We start from the raw sequence: 20571 nt of genomic DNA, 5'->3' as shown, positions 1-20571 counted from the left end.
TTCTTTAATAAGTATCACAGAAAGTGAGTTTACTTCCAAAGTATTATTATTTTTTCTAACACTAATCTTTTGCCGTCTTTACTGAATGCTTTAAGATCAAGTTCAGGGTGCCAACGAACTCCCACAACATATCAGAGGCTTACGACAGGTAGCTCGGTAAACGACACCTAATTTGATGACTTGGGACTCGACCTTTATCTGAGGGCGGGTGCACAGAGGTTTGTATTGATGAAAATAATGCGTCATGGGTGCAACACTCGTTCAGTGATAGCCATCTACATATAAATAAGTATTGCTGAAAAAAATCAGTGAACGATTTGGGTCCAGGAGGCACTGTTTTCAGCAATACAAGTCCCTATGGGCGGATGGATATTTTTCTCACTGATTGTAAACATTTTTATTCTTTTTAAATGGAACTGGAATCATCTTCTTATCGTATCCCAGTTATGTACAGCGATGGTCCGAAATGGTTCATTTCTCTGGCGTTACCCAGCTAATGCACAAATGTATTCTCAACGTTGTGAGAGTGTTGTAGATTGTTAACGTCATGACACGTTAGTAGTACGCCATTTTATACCGTTATGTCACAACTTAACATATATACGCTGTGAAAACGTTGTCTGTCGACTTGTACACAATAACAATCACGATGGAGTTTTCAGTAAAACGTTTTACCTTGAGATTCTTTTCTCACCATACAGCTACAGCTTCAGAAAACACACGACATGCAAATTGAAAAAAAAAAATACTGAAGTGAATTCCTGCTTTGTACTGTTCACTACCCGGAAAGCCATTCAACTCTTAACGTTAAACATAACGCTATATAAGTTAGCGTCAAGTAACTTTAACATTGTGAAGATGACTTGACACCACTCCACGTCAGAACGTTGCGACAACGTGAATTTATGTAGCTGGGTTGCCACTTTTGTGAAATCTGTGAGCATGGGCATGGCACTGACCAAACCAGGAACAATAGGTAATTTGAAGCAGTTGTAATACTAGCAACAGAATGAAACTAGGGTGTGACTATGTAGCAGGTATAGCGAGGACAAGCAGGAACAAAGTACGTCACCCCTGACATTGTACATAAAGACATCATAACGTTAACTGTCATAGCCAGTGTTTTAAGCAACGTTAACTGATTCAGTGTGATATAGTCCCAAAGTAACAACCTAACCTAGCATAAATTACATTTCAGAGATTTAAAGAGATTAATGAGGAGCAAACGAAAGTATATCAAGTTTGTTGTGATATTGAAAACTAAAACATCTGGGGTTAAACTTGTTTGGCATATTTTAAAGTTAAAGAAACATAACACCATCAATAGTATAAGATGTGTATATTTTTAAATTTTGTAATTGTCAAATCTAACTACATTTCTATCAAAACCATTCTTTGAGAGCTGACTTTCCATAAGCGTTATTGCCGTCAATTTCTGACACAATGCAACCTTATTTTCAAATTGATCAAATCAATGGAGATATATTTCTTCCTTTGCTCTGAATTTATTGAACTCATTACAAAGGTAATCCTCTTTTACAAAGTTAATCCAGTTCATACATAATTAAGTATCAGTTGCTTAGATGCAATATCCACGCCGCCCTGTGATGTCTTGCGTCATCCGAGATATGTAAGGAAGCTTCAGTGCAGTTAATAATTATTTTGTCGGAATAAAAAGTGATTGATATGGCGTGGGCCTATAATACTATTTTTCGGATTGATTGTATAGACAGCTTCCATTCCAAACTTCACGTGGTCCCCGAGATGACAGTGGACCAGCCACGTGCCGGGGTTGTCAGTGAACATCTCCACTGTCTCAGTTGTGGCAGGAAAAACCTCAATGACGTCATTGCGGTGAGCCTTGTCGGTGCGGTGTATAAATGTCTGACCATGGAAGTGGATAGGGTGAATGTCACCAGAACCACCGAGGCCTAGAATATGCCAGGCAACAGTCTCTCCCTCCGTCATGGTTAATCCACGAACGTTCCCGTAAATAAGTCCATTGATTGCATGCATCTCATTGCTGTCTTCGAAATCGTTATCGCCAAGGTTCGTTCTGTTAGGTGCAAAAGTCGCAGCATTTTCCTGAAGATAATGACTCTCGTTTTCGTCAAATACTAAGAAAAGAAGAGCAAATTCGCGATTTATCTTGTCCGTGCGTTTACCGTAAGCATTCAACACACCAGGTCTACAAATTACTAAAGGTCCCACCAAACCGCTACTGATATCCTTGGTGGAATCAACAGATGAATGATACAACCAGCTGATACAGTTGGGGTCATTCTTGCCAGGGCCTGACCTCTTGGGTACCTCCCAGTGGTACACGAACGTCTGACCTGGCGGTACCGCATTATCTCCAGTGAAGGCACTGCCATCTTGATACTGAGCACCTTCGCTGGCCTTGTTGTAAAATAATCCCTGGGGATTGATCGAGTAGGCTATAGTGGCCAGGTTCTTGAACACAACCTCAACGGTGTCCCCTACTTCCGCTCTGATAAACGGCCCCAGAATTCCCAGATGTTCTTGTTCCGGTCCACGTGGTACTTGCGTTGTGAAGGTACTGTCTGTGTACTGCCGATACAAGGCTTTCTTATATTTACTGCCGATAAAATTTGGGCCTCCTTTGATGAACTTGTATCCATCCCTGCAAGGTGAACGGAAATCATTTAAAATAAAAGTCATAAAATAAAAAAAAAAACATTTTGAAGAAAAAGTGCTTAGCGATAATCTCCTTTAACAATGCCCGGCACAGAACGGCAAAACGTTCCGCAGCTTCGACTGTGCTGAATTATATATAAATCATATTACTCTATAAATTCCAAGTAGACCTATGTCGGTCTTTTGTTCCAAACTTCTTGCAATGAACGCTTCTCAGTGAAGCTCCTGTAGCACTACGACTATGCTAACTGCAATTATCAGCAGGAACGGTGGGATAGCCTAGTGCAGTGTATAAGCTCGTCACCCTGAAGGCTTGGGTTCGACCCCCAAAACTGACACAAAGCCGCGTATAACCATTCCCCATATGTCAGCAAAGATGTTTGCCTGTTTAGACGCTGCAAACACCTGGTAGAGGATACATAGGTTTAATCCACAAAGCGTTCGTAAAGTTACGCCCTGTCGTAACTCGATAGTTTATCATGCGCCTACGGACGTCGACGTTTTGTGGCTCCGGACCCTGAACCATTTACCAAGTACAGATGGAATCTACTCACAGTGAGGTGTTGGTGAGCGGGAGTCCAGTGACCAGGTCTGTCAAGACTGGGGCGTAGTCCCACACAGCTTCAACAGCGGCAATGTAGTAACGTCGTACATGATGTCTGCGATGGCCCCACTGCTGGGAGTGATGTGCACCGCAAGAGAAGACGTCGTACAGGGCAACCATGCCGTTGGTGTAGTGGAAGTTGGTGCGGCAGTGAACTGACCAACGTCCTGAAAAGATACAACATATACATGAATGTGACCTAAGATACGGTCCTGTATGCTTGGTGTTTGTTCTGTATTCAGGTTTCTACAGAGTAACATCACAAACACGAGGAGGTGAAATTCATACATATGAGTTCAGGTTATAAAAATCTATGTAATAGACGTTATACAAAAGTCCTTTTCAGCATGAGCATACGGAAGACCTGCTTGAGTGGAATTCTTGACAAAGGGGTAAATATCTACGTCGAAACGTCGCCATTGTCAAAGTTTTGTCATCTCCATACGAAAGACGAAAACGATTTTAATTTCAAATCTTTGATTACACTCTCCTGCAAAATCTGTCCACAAGGGCAAGTAACAACCATTATGAGGCCTTAAATCAAATCATCAGCCAATATTTCGTGGAACATTATTTTATGTAATGTTTATATGTCACGTAAATCAATAACAAATATATGCGGTTGTGCCTTCGTCTTGCAGTTCATTCTGTTTATCCAAAGGAATCAAGATAGATTGTTGATCTATCAAAGAAATTGATTTCTTTTACATCAAGATAGAGTTTTCATATCATACTTATACAAGATGTTATCTTATTTATCGATATCCTAGATTCAATGAATCTAACGAATTAGTTTAGCGGGCGTCTATCTTTAAGACACGATTAGCTACCGCCTCCTTACAGTTTCCTGAATACTGACCCACACTGTCTGGGATGGAGTGGAGAGTAACCCCGGACCCAGGAATGATGACCTTCCCCTCCACGTGGTTGCCGTCCACCTCCAGCGTTTGGCCGTTGAAGTTGACGCCGTGGTTGTCCCGGAAAGCACCAAGGCCAAACACGTGCCATGTGACGTGATCGCCGACGCACATGTCTAGTCCTTGCAAGTTGGCAAACTTCCGGCCATTTATTGCTGAAGTAGACAGGGGTTGTGCAAAAGTGTTAAATAGACAGATCTAATGTGTCTTACGTGAAGCAGTAGATGTGATATATTCTAAACGCTTTTAACGCAAATACACAGATCATGTGCCCTCATAGTGATCCTCGTATAGACAATCCTGAGTGATGGCCCACTTGGCTGGTACGTGACGGTCGTCATAGTCATAAGGGATGAGGTATATTCGCTTGTTGAATGTTTGGATAATTAGTACTTTATACGCCATTTGACACCTTTCTCACCTGGCCCATTTGACACCCTTTATTCTCTGTTCTATTTGACAGGTACTATTATCGGCAGCATCGGATTTCCTTCAATATCTCCATCCATGGAGGCTTCTTGTTGGGTCTTTGCAATTGACTTCGACTTCACAAACTGTGCCCATTACGATTTTATTGTCATAGCACATAGATAGCATAGCTATCTGCACCTTTCGATTACCGTTACTATCTGAACCTTTGGACATCCTTTCCTATCTGCACCTTTCCACTCCCTTTACTACCTGAGTCTTTGGATGTCCTTTACCATCTGCACCTTTCGACTTCCTTCACTATCTCAGGACTCTTTTTCATCTTCGTCCTCTGACCCCTGTGCCTATCTTTACTGTTTAAGTCCTTGGGTACGTCTCTCTTCTTGTGAGATATAATCGCTGACCCGTGAAGTTCGCTCGTGCTTTAACGTCTTCATTATTGATCAGGATTTCAATTTAATTTATTCATAAAATATTATTTCACTCACATCGGAGTCCTACCGTGGATGAGAGTTTTATATACATGGCAGACATTACAAGAATATTTTAGTCCATCTCCTTGCAACTCACAGAACATGGTATTTGAGAGTCTAAATCCAGCATTTGTCTTGTCCACGCTGGCAGGATTCAGCGCAAACCTCTGGATGTTCTCATCAATGTACCAGGACTCGTTCTCGTTGAGGGTGAGAAACAAGAGGTAGAACTCTCGCTCTGTAGGGGACGCAGTGCTGCTCCAGTGTCCCGGACCAACCTGCAGGGGTGAAGGTCAACATAATATGTAAGTCAAACATGTTAAAATTGCACTTGAACAGAACCACTTGGTGAATTAGAACGCACACCGCTGACACACCATTTTCTTTATTACATATGTGGAATGAGTCTAAGAACATTTAGCAACAGTAGCGGTGTAAAGGTATTCTAAGTCCGCCATACGTATCCCAGTACTATGAGTGCGATACAATTTGTATACGGGTACAGTACTTTCATTTTATAAGTTCAGATTCACATTTGGCAGAAACATCACACCCTGAATCATTTCATTTTAAATCTCAGCAACGAAAATGTGATATTGTAAGGGAGAATATATAATTGAGTGAGTGAGTGATTATAGTTTTACACCGCTTTAAGCAATATTCCAGCAATATCATGGCGGGGAACAGAGAGAATATATTAGCATAGGGGCACCGTGCATGTCAGGTGAACGTTCAGTGATCATATTCATATATTTCTTGTAAAGTATCGTATTTAACCTGATAATTTGCATATACATTTTATAATACTGACATACAATATTTTATGATGCTATTTCCGGACAAAATTACACGGTAATTTTAATCCCTGCATATAAACCAATGCCCAGCAAACAAATTAGTATTTAAAAGGTATATCATCTGGTCTTGCTATGTTCAATTGCAAATTTGACGTCTATGGTGACAAAGCGTTATGAAATTACAAAAGAAATTGTAAAGTACCTGTGAGATCCGGTTTAGAACTGGACTTCAGTAACACATGCTTGTTGTAAGAGGCGACTAACAGGATCGGGTGGTCAGACTCACTAAAGTCGTTAACACACGTTTTTGAATAACAAATGAGTAAACAGAATAACTGATGCTCATGCTGCTGATCACTGGATTGTTTGGTCTAGACGATATTATTCACAGACCGCCGTCATTTAACAGGAAAATTGCATTGAGCGGATGTAAACAAACCGTGGCGCGGCCATACTACCAACACAAATGTGTACTACCTCGGACTTCCAGTCAAAGCTGTGTCCCTTCTTACAGATGACCACAGGTCCGATGAGGCCGGTGTAAATGTCTCTGACGACGTCCACAGCGGAGTGATATGTGTAGGTGAGACAAGGAGGGTCGTCCTCGGTTGGGGATACGCTGTCGGTCACCTTGAACCTGTACACCACGGTCTCACCAGGTCGGGCGAATTTACCCACTGTACCGTTCCCTGTAACAAAAGAGTGGATGAGTGAGTTTTGTTTTACGCCACACTCAGCAATATTCCAGCTATATGGCGGCGGTCTTTACATAATCGAGTCTGGACCAGACAATCCATCAACAGCAAGAGCATCGGTCTGCGCAAGCGGGAACTGATGACATGTGTCAACCAAGTCAGCGAGCCTGACAACACGACCCCGTTAGTCGCCTCTTACGCCAAGCATAGTGGCCTTTTAGGGCAAGCATGTTTTGCTGAAGGCCTTTACTACCCCGGGACCTTCACGGGTCCGATCCTGTAACAAAGGAAACATTGAATGACGTTCTTCAGCACTATGCAGACTTCTACATAATACAGACGTGATGGAAAATCCAATTTGAAACATGCCTTTAAATAAAAACATCAAGACTCTCTCCACATCAACAAGAAATCTCTGCCCCAAAGAGTCGATTGTACAACTTCGGCTATTTCATTAGTATGTGGTTATGGATCACTATCAAATGGAAATACAGGAATTAAATGACCAAATTTTCACGTGATTCTCATTCCAAAGGATGTGATCTGTCTTACAACACCCTGGGAGCATAAGGATCAGCTACTTCTCTCTGATTCCACAGACTGCTCAAAGGATAACTGGTGTATATTTCCACACGTCAACACATATGGATGGGTTTTACATGAACAACATCAAATCACCCTCCAACATCACAAGTTCTGACAGAAGAGACGACTGCCAGAAGTGTCGAGGCACAGACATCCTATCGTTAATTTTCGATATCTAAATTTGTTTAAGAAATACATTCTTATTGGTTGGTTGTTTAAAAATGTAGCATTGCAGATTAACGGTATCCTTTTGTACGGAAAATATCAAAGTCAGGTTTTAGGTCATTTCTGTTTCAGTGATCCCTAGAACTGTTCTTCAGTATTGTCCGAACGTGATGTATGGCCAGTGCAGGAGTATGTTTGTTTTGACAGTCCCTTTGCATGTCTCAACAAAAACGTTTGGGACATTTATGTTTTAAAGGGTCCTGGATCAGTCGTTCCCGTGATAAATGATGTGGAGAACAATTCTAAGCGGTGCATTTATTACTTACTGTAAGGGTCTCTGGTGACGAAACCCTCCTGTTCCTTGGGGAATGTGACGCCATGAACGTACACGGAGTAGTTGCGGTCGGCTCTGTTGAGGAAGACTATCTCCACTGTGTCACCGACCTCGGCCTTGATAACAGGACCCAGCAGCCCAAGGTGAATCTGAAAAACAAACGATTCTGATCACCACAGCTTGCTTTGTGGCGAGACATACAAATTACTGATATCACCCCACACGGTTTCCGAACTCGCTCGGCAGGGTTAGTCTATCCGCTTTGTTAGGCGTAATCCTTGTAGAATTTCCCCTAGGCATTCCAAGGAATGACTTATTCTGATCAAATATTCTGAGGCTATGATGGCACATAGAAATCACGAATATTACAGGGTGTCAATTCCAGGCATCTTGGCAGCGATCGCAGTACAGAGTTATCTCCTTTAGGCGTTCCAAGGTAAGAATGATGCTGATCACCAGACTATGCTTTGTGTTGGCATATACATATAACTAATATTACAAAGTAGGTTATCCGAACTTATATCTGTGCAGATGTGTCTTCCTTAGGCGTTCCAAGGAACGAATGATGCTGATCATCAGACTATGCTTTATGCTGGCATATACAAATAACTACTATCACAAAGTAGGTTATCCGGATAGTCCTTGCAGCAGCGATGTCTGTGCAGAGTTATCTCCCTTATGCCTTCTCTGGCCCATTGATTAACTCGAATCTCAGACCCATAATGATTACGATTCTGCGTTTGCTGGCGATGGAACATGTACGACTTGCATAATCTCGGGTTCCCTACACCATGAAGATGACACGCTATTATACAGCTGAAATGAACCACTCACTAACTCACTCACATCTGCAACGTACTACACGATTGAGCCATAATATGACGGCTCAACAATCCCTGTCGGCATGACCATACATTTTAACCATCGGGGAATGATGTCAGAAGATCGATATTGTAACCACCTGATTGGTCAGCTGTCTCTTACCACGCGCTTTGGTCACACTTGGCCTATTCTATCCCGGAAGAAGTAATCACGACCGAGTCTCCCCCACTGTGTGTGAGACAGAACAAATATGTCTTAGGCAAGTGACTTTGTTCAAAATTGCCTCTGTTAACCCAGGAGAAAGTGGGTACCCGGTGGGACGAGTCATGTGACTAATAACCTACTTGCGCGGTGTAAATGGCCATTATTATTATTATTACCTTAAAGATTTGAAACCTTCCGCCACTCAAACTAATACTTATCAGAATCACTGAAAATGATTTATAGATTTAAGTTCGACTCCGGTATTCTGCATTCCTTCAAGAAATGTGTCAACAGTAACCTTGTCGTACCTTGTCCGGACTCCGCAACGTCTTCTGCGTGAAGGTGGAGTCAGTGTACTCTATGTACAGAGCCTTCACATACTGGCCGCCGATGGTGTTGTTGCTTCGAGTGAAGAACCTCGAGGATGTGCTGTCGAGCAGAATATGAATGGGAGTGAACTGTTTAACCAATGGTCAATACCAAAGGACACGCAGGTTACACCAACACACTCTCTGCAGAGTTGCACCAGGATCCGGTGACTGTTGGCTCGAACCCCTGGTGGTCCTCATTGTTATGCTTTAAAGCATCGTGCTCATTTCATTGGAAAGGACAATGTTAAGCTAATCGTGAAACGTGATGTAAATCGGCCTATACCAATTATGACATGTCCATAAAAGACATTGATGAAAGCACACACTTGACTATACCTACTAGTATTTAATACATGAGCTTTTCGTTTGTCCTATCTCGTTTGACGGGTTTTTTTTTGTTGTTTAACAACGTATTTGTAAGAAATATTCTACCTATATGTCGGCTGTGTGGAAATAATCGAATGTGGACCAGATAATTCAGTGAGCGACCTGACATCTTGTTAGCTGCCTCTTACCACAAGCATGGGTTTGTTTCTGTGAGAATTGTTTGCAGCTTTACACTGTTACATCTGCTCATGGTCTTACTTGTCACATCGGTCAGTCATCAGATTCGACGCATTCCCACTTATTATATCTCCAGATACAGATTTCATGTTAAGTCTCACCTGTTAGGGTTCGTCAACGATCCTCCAAAGAACAAATCCTGACCGGACGGGCCGTAGTCCCACACCACCTTCTCTGCGGCGATGAAGTACCGCTTGATGGGACGGACGTCGTCGTGGTAAGGGGGGTAACTCCCGGAACGCCCATTATGGACAGATAACCCCGGCAAGTGGTCACGTGACAGTAAGTCAAGGGCGGAATAGTAGGGCGTCAGGGAACTGTAACCGCCTTTTTGTCGTGGTTGAACAAGGACGAATGCTTGCATGCCATCTAAAGACAATATAAACAATAATACTAACAAAGGCTATGATTATGATAATAATTGCTTGGTACCTGGATCATTTTGAGCGAACGCCATTCCTTAAAAGATGAGACTTTATGATTAACGCGACGTTTCGGAATATATAATATTACCAGAAATTATTTAGAATTAAAACATTGTACTGTTTTATTTTTTTTCACTCATTACTCACGTATTAAATGTGAATATTAGCAGAACGTAATTCCAGATTCAAAGAAAGGTTAAAAGTGAATATTTGTCAAGTCACCACGGGCAGTAATGCAGGCTTCAATGAGGCAGGGCATACTATTGATCAATGAAGTTAGAAAGTCGTGGTCAATGCTGTCCTAATATCGGACCACCTCCTTTTTCATTTCAGCAATATTTGTTGGATTTTTCATGAGTCCCCAAACATTGTCGATTGGATTTAGGTCAGGGCTATAGTTTGACCAATCAAATAATGTCATATTTTGGCACAGAAACAAAGCCTGAGAATGCTTTGAGCAATGTTTGGGTCGTTGTCCTGCTGGAAAATCCTCAAATGTCTATGGACTCTCACTGTTCATATTCCCTTCAAATACACAGAGGGTCATTGCCCCTAACACAGATATGCGCCCCCAACCCCCACCCCAAACGTTAAATGTCTGTCCATACTTTGGGCGCTGATACAAACGTTTTTCAGACTGTTTGTCCAGAATTTCAGTGTATTAGGAAACATTCACGCAGAACTGTGAAAATCAGAAAATCGCATTGTCCCAGTTAAAATTCCTATGCTGTAAACACAAGTTCAACCATGGCTCCTGTGGTTCAGGTTTCATGATCGGTGTTGGTATTCATCATATCCTAATATAGGATAAAACTGTCCACAATGTGGTACATGTATAAGGAAATGCTCCGGAAAAGACAAGTGTTCACTGACATCATTTTTATACCACCAACCCCTCCCGCCCACAAAGGTCTTCTATAATTTCGAAAGCGGGCAGGCTGTTATTTCGAACGATGGTTACACTGTATAACATGATAATTTGCAGCGTTAACAACCGCAATGTCGTTCCTATCAGCTCCTGTTTCATACAAAACAGTGAAACCTCAGTTATCCTGAGGTTATCTGTCTAGTTACAATTGTCTAGAAGACGAATTTCTGGATTATGCAGTGTGTGGAATAATAAGGTGTGCTATGGTGTATCCTACTAACACTGACCAACATTTTAAACAAGAATCGTCTAGAAGATAGGTTTCTGGAATACCGGAGACTCGAAGAGGGAGGATTCACGTATCCACAGAGTTATAGATCTCCGAAGATTACTGTTAAAATATTCTAACCTTCTGTTGGAAGATATACGTTGCCAGCAAGGGACACGTTTCAAATACAGTAAGTTTTCGCTACAAATATTGTTTGTGGTAGTCGCCTGTTACTCACTTCTGTACCAGGTAGCGATTCTCGACGAGAAGAGCCACACGCCGGGATTTTCCGGCATCATCAGAGCTGACCGGAATGTAGCGGGATAAAACGTGACCGTGTTCATTCTGAAAAAATATCGTCATAAAACAATATGCATATACATGTCATATATTCATCGCTCATGAATAATATTAGGTACTCATCATATAGCCATATGCATGTATCCCCACAGAAAAGTAAAGTGGACGAAACAATGTGAGTGATTTTGAATTTACGCCACTTTTAGCAATCTCGGCGGGGGACACCAGAATCATCATATACAGCTCCCATGTAGGGAATCAAACCCGACCAGCGATCGCTTTAACCACTGGGCTACCCAACCGCCCCAAATGGAGAAATATCAGCTGTTAGTGACGTTATGCACCACATTTAGTTATGGTTAGTTAATTGGGTTCGGTGGCAGCAAGATATTTGCTGACATTGCGTGACTCACTGCCGTTAAAAGTATAGCGTATTGTTTTTACATGCACTATAGTTGCAGCTGTGAAAAGGACCATTGGGGTATTTTAATATGGTGGAAGTATAGAATGAATTTGAAACGATTTTACACATTGAACTACGTTTAAATATTTTTTAAGCGCACTCTGGTTCTATTGATCATTAATTCCAAAATTCAGAACAAATTGTAATACAAATATGCATGTACTTATGCATGGGGCATTTCAAAACGGTAAAGCTATTTGTGCAGTTTAACAAGATAATATGGATTTGTATCTGCTTCAGCATCGATATAAAGTTCGGCATTACTCAACCCAGTCTGATGTGTCACAGCTATACTGTCCAGTTCCAACACTGACCGCTGGTCACCGCTTTGTTATGAATATCACTGTTAATGTTAACCAATTAAAGAGCAGTTACAGGGCAGGTATCCGTGTCACTACACAATGACCAGACGTACGGGAAACTGTTGGACACATTGCAGGGAGACAGCTAGTCTGGGTTATGTTACCAATTAAAAGTAGTTACAGGGCAGTTGTCCGTGTCACTACACAATGACCTGACGTACGGGAAACTGTTGGGCACATTGCAGGGGGACAGCTAGCCTGGGTTATGTTACAAGCTGGGTATAATTATAATGTTAACTGCTCGTTTTTATTGCTTGACTCAACAGTAATCTAAGGGCTGTAGTTTAATTGTGTCTGGACCCCAGAGGAAGGAGCGTCCCACGAAAAGCATGACTGATTATACCGTGGCCTGTCTCCACATTATTTCCATACAGCCTAGCCCTCCCTGCAACATGGACTCTCTCACAGTCCCTGAACCGCATTATTTTCAATACTGCCTAGCCCTCCCTGCAATAAAGTCTGTTTCACAGTCAGTGAACCACATTATTTTCAATACTGCCTAGCCCTCCCTGCAATGCTAAAGCCCTAAATGGGGCAAGACTAGATTTCCCCTGAATCTTCTATGTTATTGGGGATCTTTTCAAAATTGTATTGGGTTTATTTTCACTGTCAAAATTATGTAAATTCAGGGACTTAGTGTGAGTCTGTCGACATTTATGGGTCAAGGTAATCAGTGTTTAGGTACACCTTTCAGTATGTCCTTGAAGGCTGTGTGATAGGTTTCCTCAATACTTGATTCAACTGGTTCAGAAAGAGAAGAGGAAAAAGCGCAAGCAGCTCATTTATTTTCAAAAGGATTTAAATGTTTCACTATAATTCTGGGGAATTATGGCTGCTCAAACCCCTTTCATCTTTATTTCGTGTACGATTAAATGTTATTTACTGCTGCAGTCACCCTAAATGGGGCAAGACTAGATTTCCCCTGAATCTTCTATGTTATTGGGGATCTTTTCAAAATTGTATTGGGTTTATTTTCACTGTCAAAATTATGTAAATTCAGGGACTTAGTGTGAGTCTGTCGACATTTATGGGTCAAGGTAATCAGTGTTTAGGTACACCTTTCAGTATGTCCTTGAAGGCTGTGTGATAGGTTTCCTCAATACTTGATTCAACTGGTTCAGAAAGAGAAGAGGAAAAAGCGCAAGCAGCTCATTTATTTTCAAAAGGATTTAAATGTTTCACTATAATTCTGGGGAATTATGGCTGCTCAAACCCCTTTCATCTTTATTTCGTGTACGATTAAATGTTATTTACTGCTGCAGTCACCGTGCTATAAATCATCACCCTGTGAATAACGCGGCAAGCAGTCGCGACAAGATGGTTTCCTAGTTTGAGCTATTATACATGGTAACATATCTGAGATTTTACGGCACTTTTATCAGCTAGCAGCATCACAACATGTCTTGTTTTTTCAACATCGCACTCAGCAGTTGCTTGGTTATATGACGGCAGTCAGTAAATAACCGAGCTTGGATCAGACAGGCTCTTGGTTGGCATCATGCATGTCGATCTACACAATCAGGATATGCTTTAACATCGAGTCGGACCACCCGACCCTGCCGGTCACTTCGTACGACAAACATGCGTTACTGAAAACCCGGATCTTAACAGGTACTGCACCACGATACTTTACAATGTTTTTTTTTTATTTCATAACGCTTTGAGTGAACGAATAAGTCATTGATTTCGATGAGGAAGTAAGTGAGGTGACAAAAGTGGATCTGGACATATAATAACAGCGTTTACACTCTGGACGCGTTATTCAGGACAGTGCCGTTTTTCATAAAAATAGATAAATAAATAAATATTTTAAAAAATCGGATAGTGAACGGTTTGCTGAAACAAGCAGGAAAAAGTCATATCGCTTCATATGAAGGATATAAGCAAGAGAGTCGCTTCTCACGACAAGCATGGTCACAGATGATGAACACACAATAGCAACACACCTCACACATTACACACACGAAGGATCGACCCTGAAGAAACTACATTACCTGTGATTTTGAACCAACAAGACTTGTCCATTGATATGAGCGCTCTGGAGACCGACGTTGATAGAGAAGAAATGCCACACAACCTTCTCGCCGACGTTCACTACGAGACCTGGGAGGTTCCCGTACACGTAGCCGTTTATGTGAGCCATGGTGTTTGAGGCAGCAAAGGCGGCGTCCTCATTGTCGAGAAGTCGTGTACACTCGGTCACGTTCATGCAGTTGTTAATGCTGGATCTAATGCACCAACTCTTTTGTTCGTCGACGACGTCTTGGTAGATAATGAACTCCTTGTCAACGTCACGGCGACGGCCACTGGAGTCGAGAGTTCCTGAAAAGTAGCCATTAATCATGACTCAAGGACATGATTTCAAATATGAACCTCTGAATAGACTTGAAGGTTATGTTTTTAGGCTGCGTAAAAAGAAATTAATGTTTCTGGGACACGTATCTCTAGAAATTAAGAGTCAACTCTTGTTAATATATTTTGTTAACGATAGAGTTTGCTTTTAGCAAAATTCCAGCACTATCACGGCGGTGGACACCAGAAATGGACTGCATGCACACGGCTGTTCAAAATAATGTATGTTGTCAAGAATGTAATACGAAGAAAATGTGAACATATATTTGGATTGAACAGTAACGTCGTTGTCGTTAACGCTTTCAAAGTCAACGCCATAGAACATATATTTACGATTATCCGGCGAGCCCGATTCCATTTGACGTAAGGGAAAACACCAAAGTGAATGAGTGAGTATGGTTTTACTCCGCTTTCAGCAATATTCCAGCAATATCACGGCGGGGCAAACCAGAAATGGGCTTCACACATTGTAGCTAGAATGAGTATAGTTTTACGCCGCTTTCAGCAATATTCCAGCAATATCATGGCGGTGGACACCAGAAATGGGCTTCACCCATCGTACCCATCTGGGGAATCGGACGTGTCTTCCGCGTGACGAGGGAACGCTTTAACCACTAGGCTACCGAACTTAAAAAAGCAAAGGAAACTATATCAATGGATAAGTTAAAAATTGTGATAATACGATGTGTGTCCTCCTTATTGAGTGGATAGATCATCTGCCCCCAGTGTGTCGTTCCAAAAGTGTGTAGTTGATGTTGTCTGTCAGCCAGTGAATGAAGCCTTAGGAATAAAAGGAACACTTTTTGCCACAAAGTCAGTCTGTAGTATTTCAGCTATTTCTCGTTATCTCATCTTACTAAACAAACACGTGTACCTCTCTTGCACGTGAGGAACATGCCGACCAGGCCGGCATCGACGTCCCTGGTCGATACACGATGCGAGTGGTAGGCCCAAGGAAGACAGTTCTCATCCTCGGCAGTCGGGGCAAAAGTTTCTCGAACAACCCACTCATACACATACACCTGACCAGGTGCCACAGCATCGTCCAGCTTGTCATTACCGCTTGTGTTGTCTTCATAGAGAGCGCCTGTAGTAGAATGAGTGAGTGAGTGAGTTTAGTTTTACGCAACTTATAGCAATATTCCAGCAACACCATCCCAGGGACACCAGAAATTGGCGTCACACATTGTACCCATGTTGGGAATCGAACCAGAGTCTTCAGCGTTACGAGCGAACGCTTTAACCACTAGGGTACCCCACCGCCTCTGTAGTTAAATAGCATGTTTACTTACAGGAGATAACCCTAGATAAAACAAAGTGTCCGCATTAACGCATCAATGTCAGTGTTATACCTTCGGAAAAACAAAAAAAAAGCAGTTTTGAAAGCAATCTTGTTTTCAAAACTGATTCACCATTTCTTTATCAGACTATTTGTATGCTGCAGAATTCTTAACAAATGTTGACATCAGCAAACAGTTCTAGTATATGACCCTATATTTTATAGTTTACTTCACTGAAATTATTTCCCAAAGTTCGTTTACTACAAAACATTTTGTGGCCCTGTACTAAGTATGTTTTCTTGATTGGTTTGCTAATTTTGTCTCAGTAATACATAAATGAACAATAGAAGCAAGCCTTTTCAATATTCACACAGTACAGGGAATTATAACTGGAACGTTTGCGTTACTGGGAGCCAGAGCTACTAGGCTACCTGGTCTCTCGGTGTCTACACACATGCCTGTTCACCTTGCTATCACCCACCTTCTGCATTCTTCAGATAAAAGATTCCATGAGAGTGGAGGGTGAAGGACTGGTTGCATCTGAAGGCTAGGTTGGCGAATCTGATGAGGATGGTGTCTCCTACCTCGGCCCGGAACACCGGACCAAGGTAGCCCAACCAGGCAGGCCTCGGAGCTTGATACAGGAAGCTGTTATCTGTATATTCACGGTATACAACTTTTGAGTATTTGCTGCCTATACGATTCGGACCTCTTTGGATGAAGTTGTTTGCAACGCTGGAATAAACCATTCACGCGTGAACTCGAACGTAAAAATTACAAACCTTTACAAACAGAAGTAAAGGGAGTATGGTTTGTCGAAATTTACAACAATTAAATTTGTTCAGGATATCAAAAGGGATGGGGGTGTAGGGGTGTGGGGAGGGGGGACGCTTTAAGGAAATGCTGAAACAGATAAGTTCAAACAGTCACATTTTGCAAACTGCATGCACAGAACGAATCCAGAGTTTCCTAATGGTACAGTGGTGGTATAATCATCAGTTTTGGTATATCCTGAAACCTATTACTGCCCATTGTTATCGATGATGATCGGAAACGTATAACTGCATAGCTGTTTGAATAGTTACTCCCCTATACACCTGAAGGGCAGTGTATCGATCATTATTTTGAATTGTATCATATATACTTGATACATCGGTTAGTGAGTCTTTCTGTGAATTTGCATACAATGATGCTATCCACGTGTTGTAAATTAAAGTACGGAGCACAGCCTCTGAATGATAATCCCAACGTTGCTGTATTCACGCTGTAGTTATGAAGACCGTTATAACCTACATGTATCCTTTCTATAAAATATGCTATCGTGATATCATGATCGGTACCCATTGTATGGCTATACTCAAATGTGATTAATGAAGATGATGAGAATTCTATCTGGAGAAAAAAAAGCCCAAAGATCCGTTTAAAAGTGACTCTTGTGTACTACGGAAAAGAAAAAAAAGCGCTTTGTTTGTTTTGAACATGTTTTTACATGTAGTTACTATAATGAACTTTTTGTGGCCACTTATTACATGCCACATGACTATCTTTTGTATCGGAGGAATACACTAGTTATTACGATCACTTATATAAGTGCAATCGCTTCAACTGTATGTCATTTCGTATTTAAAGGATGTAGTATTGAATTCTAAACCAAGCGCTGAATTGTTTTGAAACGAATAATTAGGAAGGAAAAGAGATCGAATTGTTGTTCTCTTATTGTTTTAATGTGAAAATGGAAACGGATTGTCCCTTATCTTCTCGTTATAACCAAACTGCTGAAAACACATCAACAGATTCATATTCTCTTTACTTCCTTCTTTCTTGTTTTACGCCGCACACAGCCATATGCCAAACTATATGGCAGCGGTATGTAAATAATCGAGTCTGTATAAAACAATCCAGGGATTGACATCATGAGCATCACTCTACAAACTCATACTCACGGATCATTGTTGACAAGGTTGCCAAGCGGAGCATAGTCCCAGTCAATGTCAACAGCGGCTATGTTGATTACTCGGGTTCTTCCAATAGTTTTACTCGTGTGAATAGGATGCCCATAACCAAGGTGAATGAGTGAATAGCAAACTATGACTATCCACATCCTGACAGTTAAAAGAGACTTTACCAACTAAACTGCTTGCCGGGAACAAACCAATCGCAAAGGTCTGTCCGAAAGAATATTTACAACATGTTGCGAAAGTAGATACATGTGTATGCTGGGTTAAACATTCCCCGTGCCTTATATATTGGAGTTAAACAATACAAAGGTAATAAATGTTCCACATTCTGTGTCCTCTATTCATCGATAATAAGCAGGTGCAGGAATGTTCAATGAATCCTTTGAATATCCATACTTCAAATATAAATCATTTTCACCGTGGTCTCATTACGCGGCCACTGTTTTGAAAGGTCTGTCCTTATAATCTATAGTGAAGGGCATTAATGTCCTACTTCATTGCTATCTGTTAGTCAGATTAACGCAGACTCGGAAAGTTATTCAGTTCGTTGTTATAACAGCAGCTAGGATGTTCTGTTATCTGTTGGGTTAAGCAGTGGGCGGAATGAATGACATTCGCTTACATTATACATGATAATGTGGGAGGTTGTAGACGCTTAACGTCATCTACTGACCTGTGCTTGCAATAGCATACACAATAAGGGTTTAGCGCGTTTGATATTTACGAGAAGATAATTACATTTGCTTTTGAAGTGAACGGAAGGACATTTGAATCCCATGGTGATTCTGTTCTCTTTGTAGAGCCTGTAAATATCATTCATGTTATGTCAGCCCAGCCTGTGGGATGGTGAATTTGATACCCGGGATGACGTTACGACTTGAGGGGCGTGCACTTGATTAATGTCTTACGCGTTAATTTATATTCAATGTCTATGGCAAACCTTAGAAATACATATTTGCTGGAAGAAATGCATTCTAAAGGATGCTATAGGGTGTGTACTGTGTGTCTGTGCTATGTAAATTCAATAACAGTATATGCCCTACTTTATCATGGACTATGTGTAACTCCAGTGTAAATCATAATAGTATATGCATTGTTCTTCATAAACTATGTGTCAATCTAATGTATATCAGAATTAGATTGTGCTGTCAGATACATGAACTATGTGTCAAGTAAAAATTGTTCCCTCAACAACACTAAGTTCTATATATTTCATGTATGTTGTATGTGATTCATGTACTATCTGTCAATTCAATGTTCTTTCAAACACTAAAAGTGCTATATATTTCATGAATAATGTGTCAGTAGTCTTTATGTTTAGTATACTATTTGTTTCATGCTCTATATGTTGAGTAACGATGCATACTATTTGTTTCATGCATGTGTCAGTACACTTTATGATGAGTATACTATTTGTTTCATGCATAACGTCTCGATTTAGCATTAATTCAGGAGCAGCAAATACGATTTGTTCCGTGTGCTTTGTGTCAGCCAATGTTTTTGTAGCAGTTTCATGTCCAGTAGTAGCCGTTTTTGTTTTGCTGATCCCCAAGATTACGATGTCATATGTAAAAATAAATGTGGTACATACAGATAATTATGTAGTAAAGTCACTGACCCACAGGCGAAGATCATTCTGTAATCACACATTGTCTGACTCAGACAATCTGTTGTGTCGACGTATGTTGTGTTGAACTTATGGCTGTCCCGAAGCAAAGAACCGATCTGTAAATATTTTTCCGGCTGTGTATAACTCAGAAGTTTCGATGTTTAACTACGTACAAACTGGAACATTTCTGTCCATGGACTGATACCCACAGAACAAGCAACATATGCAAGTTTCGTAGACTCTCTGTCTTAGCACGTTGTAGTTCGTGCCCATCACATTGGAAACAACACTGAAGACGAAAGCGCCGTGTTTTAATTACATTTCTGTGTAGTTATGAAGACCATTACCTCTCAAAGACTGGCAGCTTGGTTGCTATTCGTCATTGTCCCAATGCATCCAAAGAATATTCTAAGATTTAAATTTCCCATATATCACTCTGTGATGCCCAGGGCTAGTGAGGTAGAAAGACAAGTCACGCCAAAGACCCGGGTTCGATTCCCCACATAGGTAAAATGTGTGATGCCCACTCCTGGTGTCCCATGCCGTAATTATGCTGCAACATTGCTAAATACTGCGTAAAACCATATGCACTCTTCATGAGTCGAGCACGTGTATATGGGACAAAGTCTTTCAATACCGACTTTAACATCAAAACAAAGTTTGTTCAACTATTAATAGTGTTGAGCTCTGCCTCTTTAATGTAAAAGTGAAGTAATGGTCCGGGTAAGACTTGATCTTCAGCAGCCCATGCTTGTCGTAAGAGGCAACTGAGGGGGTCGGGTGGTCGGGTTCTCCGTCATTGTAGCCCAGTTGCGTATATAGATTCTCGTCCTGTTACTTACTGGATTGCCCAGTCCAGACTGGACTATTTACAGACCGGCACAACACAGCTGGAATATGGCTCGGTGCGGCGTTAAAACACCAACCCATTTTAATGTAATGTACAGAACGTTCGAAGAGAGGAAGGTATGGGCCATCATACACTTCTGAATGGTGTATCAATGTTTAAAAGCAGCGAGATATTCTTACTGGTTGGCACTGTCATGTTTGTGTCATTTTCAGAGTCCA

At 41.3% G+C, this 20571-nt stretch overlaps 1 protein-coding gene across 1 annotated transcript in view; it reads right to left on the bottom strand.

Moving 5' to 3' along the window:
- Nucleotides 1-1650: 1650 nt before the first annotated feature.
- Nucleotides 1651-20571, bottom strand: part of LOC137264958 (coagulation factor VIII-like) — a 37010-nt gene continuing 18089 nt past the window's right edge. The window contains exons 13-24 of the mRNA XM_067800305.1: nt 16418-16671; nt 15531-15743; nt 14299-14626; nt 11418-11524; nt 9720-9987; nt 8992-9112; nt 7650-7806; nt 6356-6567; nt 5179-5359; nt 4122-4334; nt 3213-3429; nt 1651-2644 (exon numbers count right to left, since the gene is read on the bottom strand). Coding sequence (XP_067656406.1) covers nt 1651-2644; nt 3213-3429; nt 4122-4334; nt 5179-5359; nt 6356-6567; nt 7650-7806; nt 8992-9112; nt 9720-9987; nt 11418-11524; nt 14299-14626; nt 15531-15743; nt 16418-16671 — 3265 coding nt within the window. The remainder of the gene's footprint in view (nt 2645-3212; nt 3430-4121; nt 4335-5178; nt 5360-6355; nt 6568-7649; nt 7807-8991; nt 9113-9719; nt 9988-11417; nt 11525-14298; nt 14627-15530; nt 15744-16417; nt 16672-20571) is intronic.

This window comes from Haliotis asinina, chromosome 15 (assembly GCF_037392515.1).
Source record: "Haliotis asinina isolate JCU_RB_2024 chromosome 15, JCU_Hal_asi_v2, whole genome shotgun sequence".
In the NCBI taxonomy this organism is placed as follows: Eukaryota; Metazoa; Mollusca; class Gastropoda; order Lepetellida; family Haliotidae; genus Haliotis; species Haliotis asinina.
Note: the sequence above shows the minus strand (reverse complement) of the source record. Positions and strands in the feature narration are given on the sequence as shown.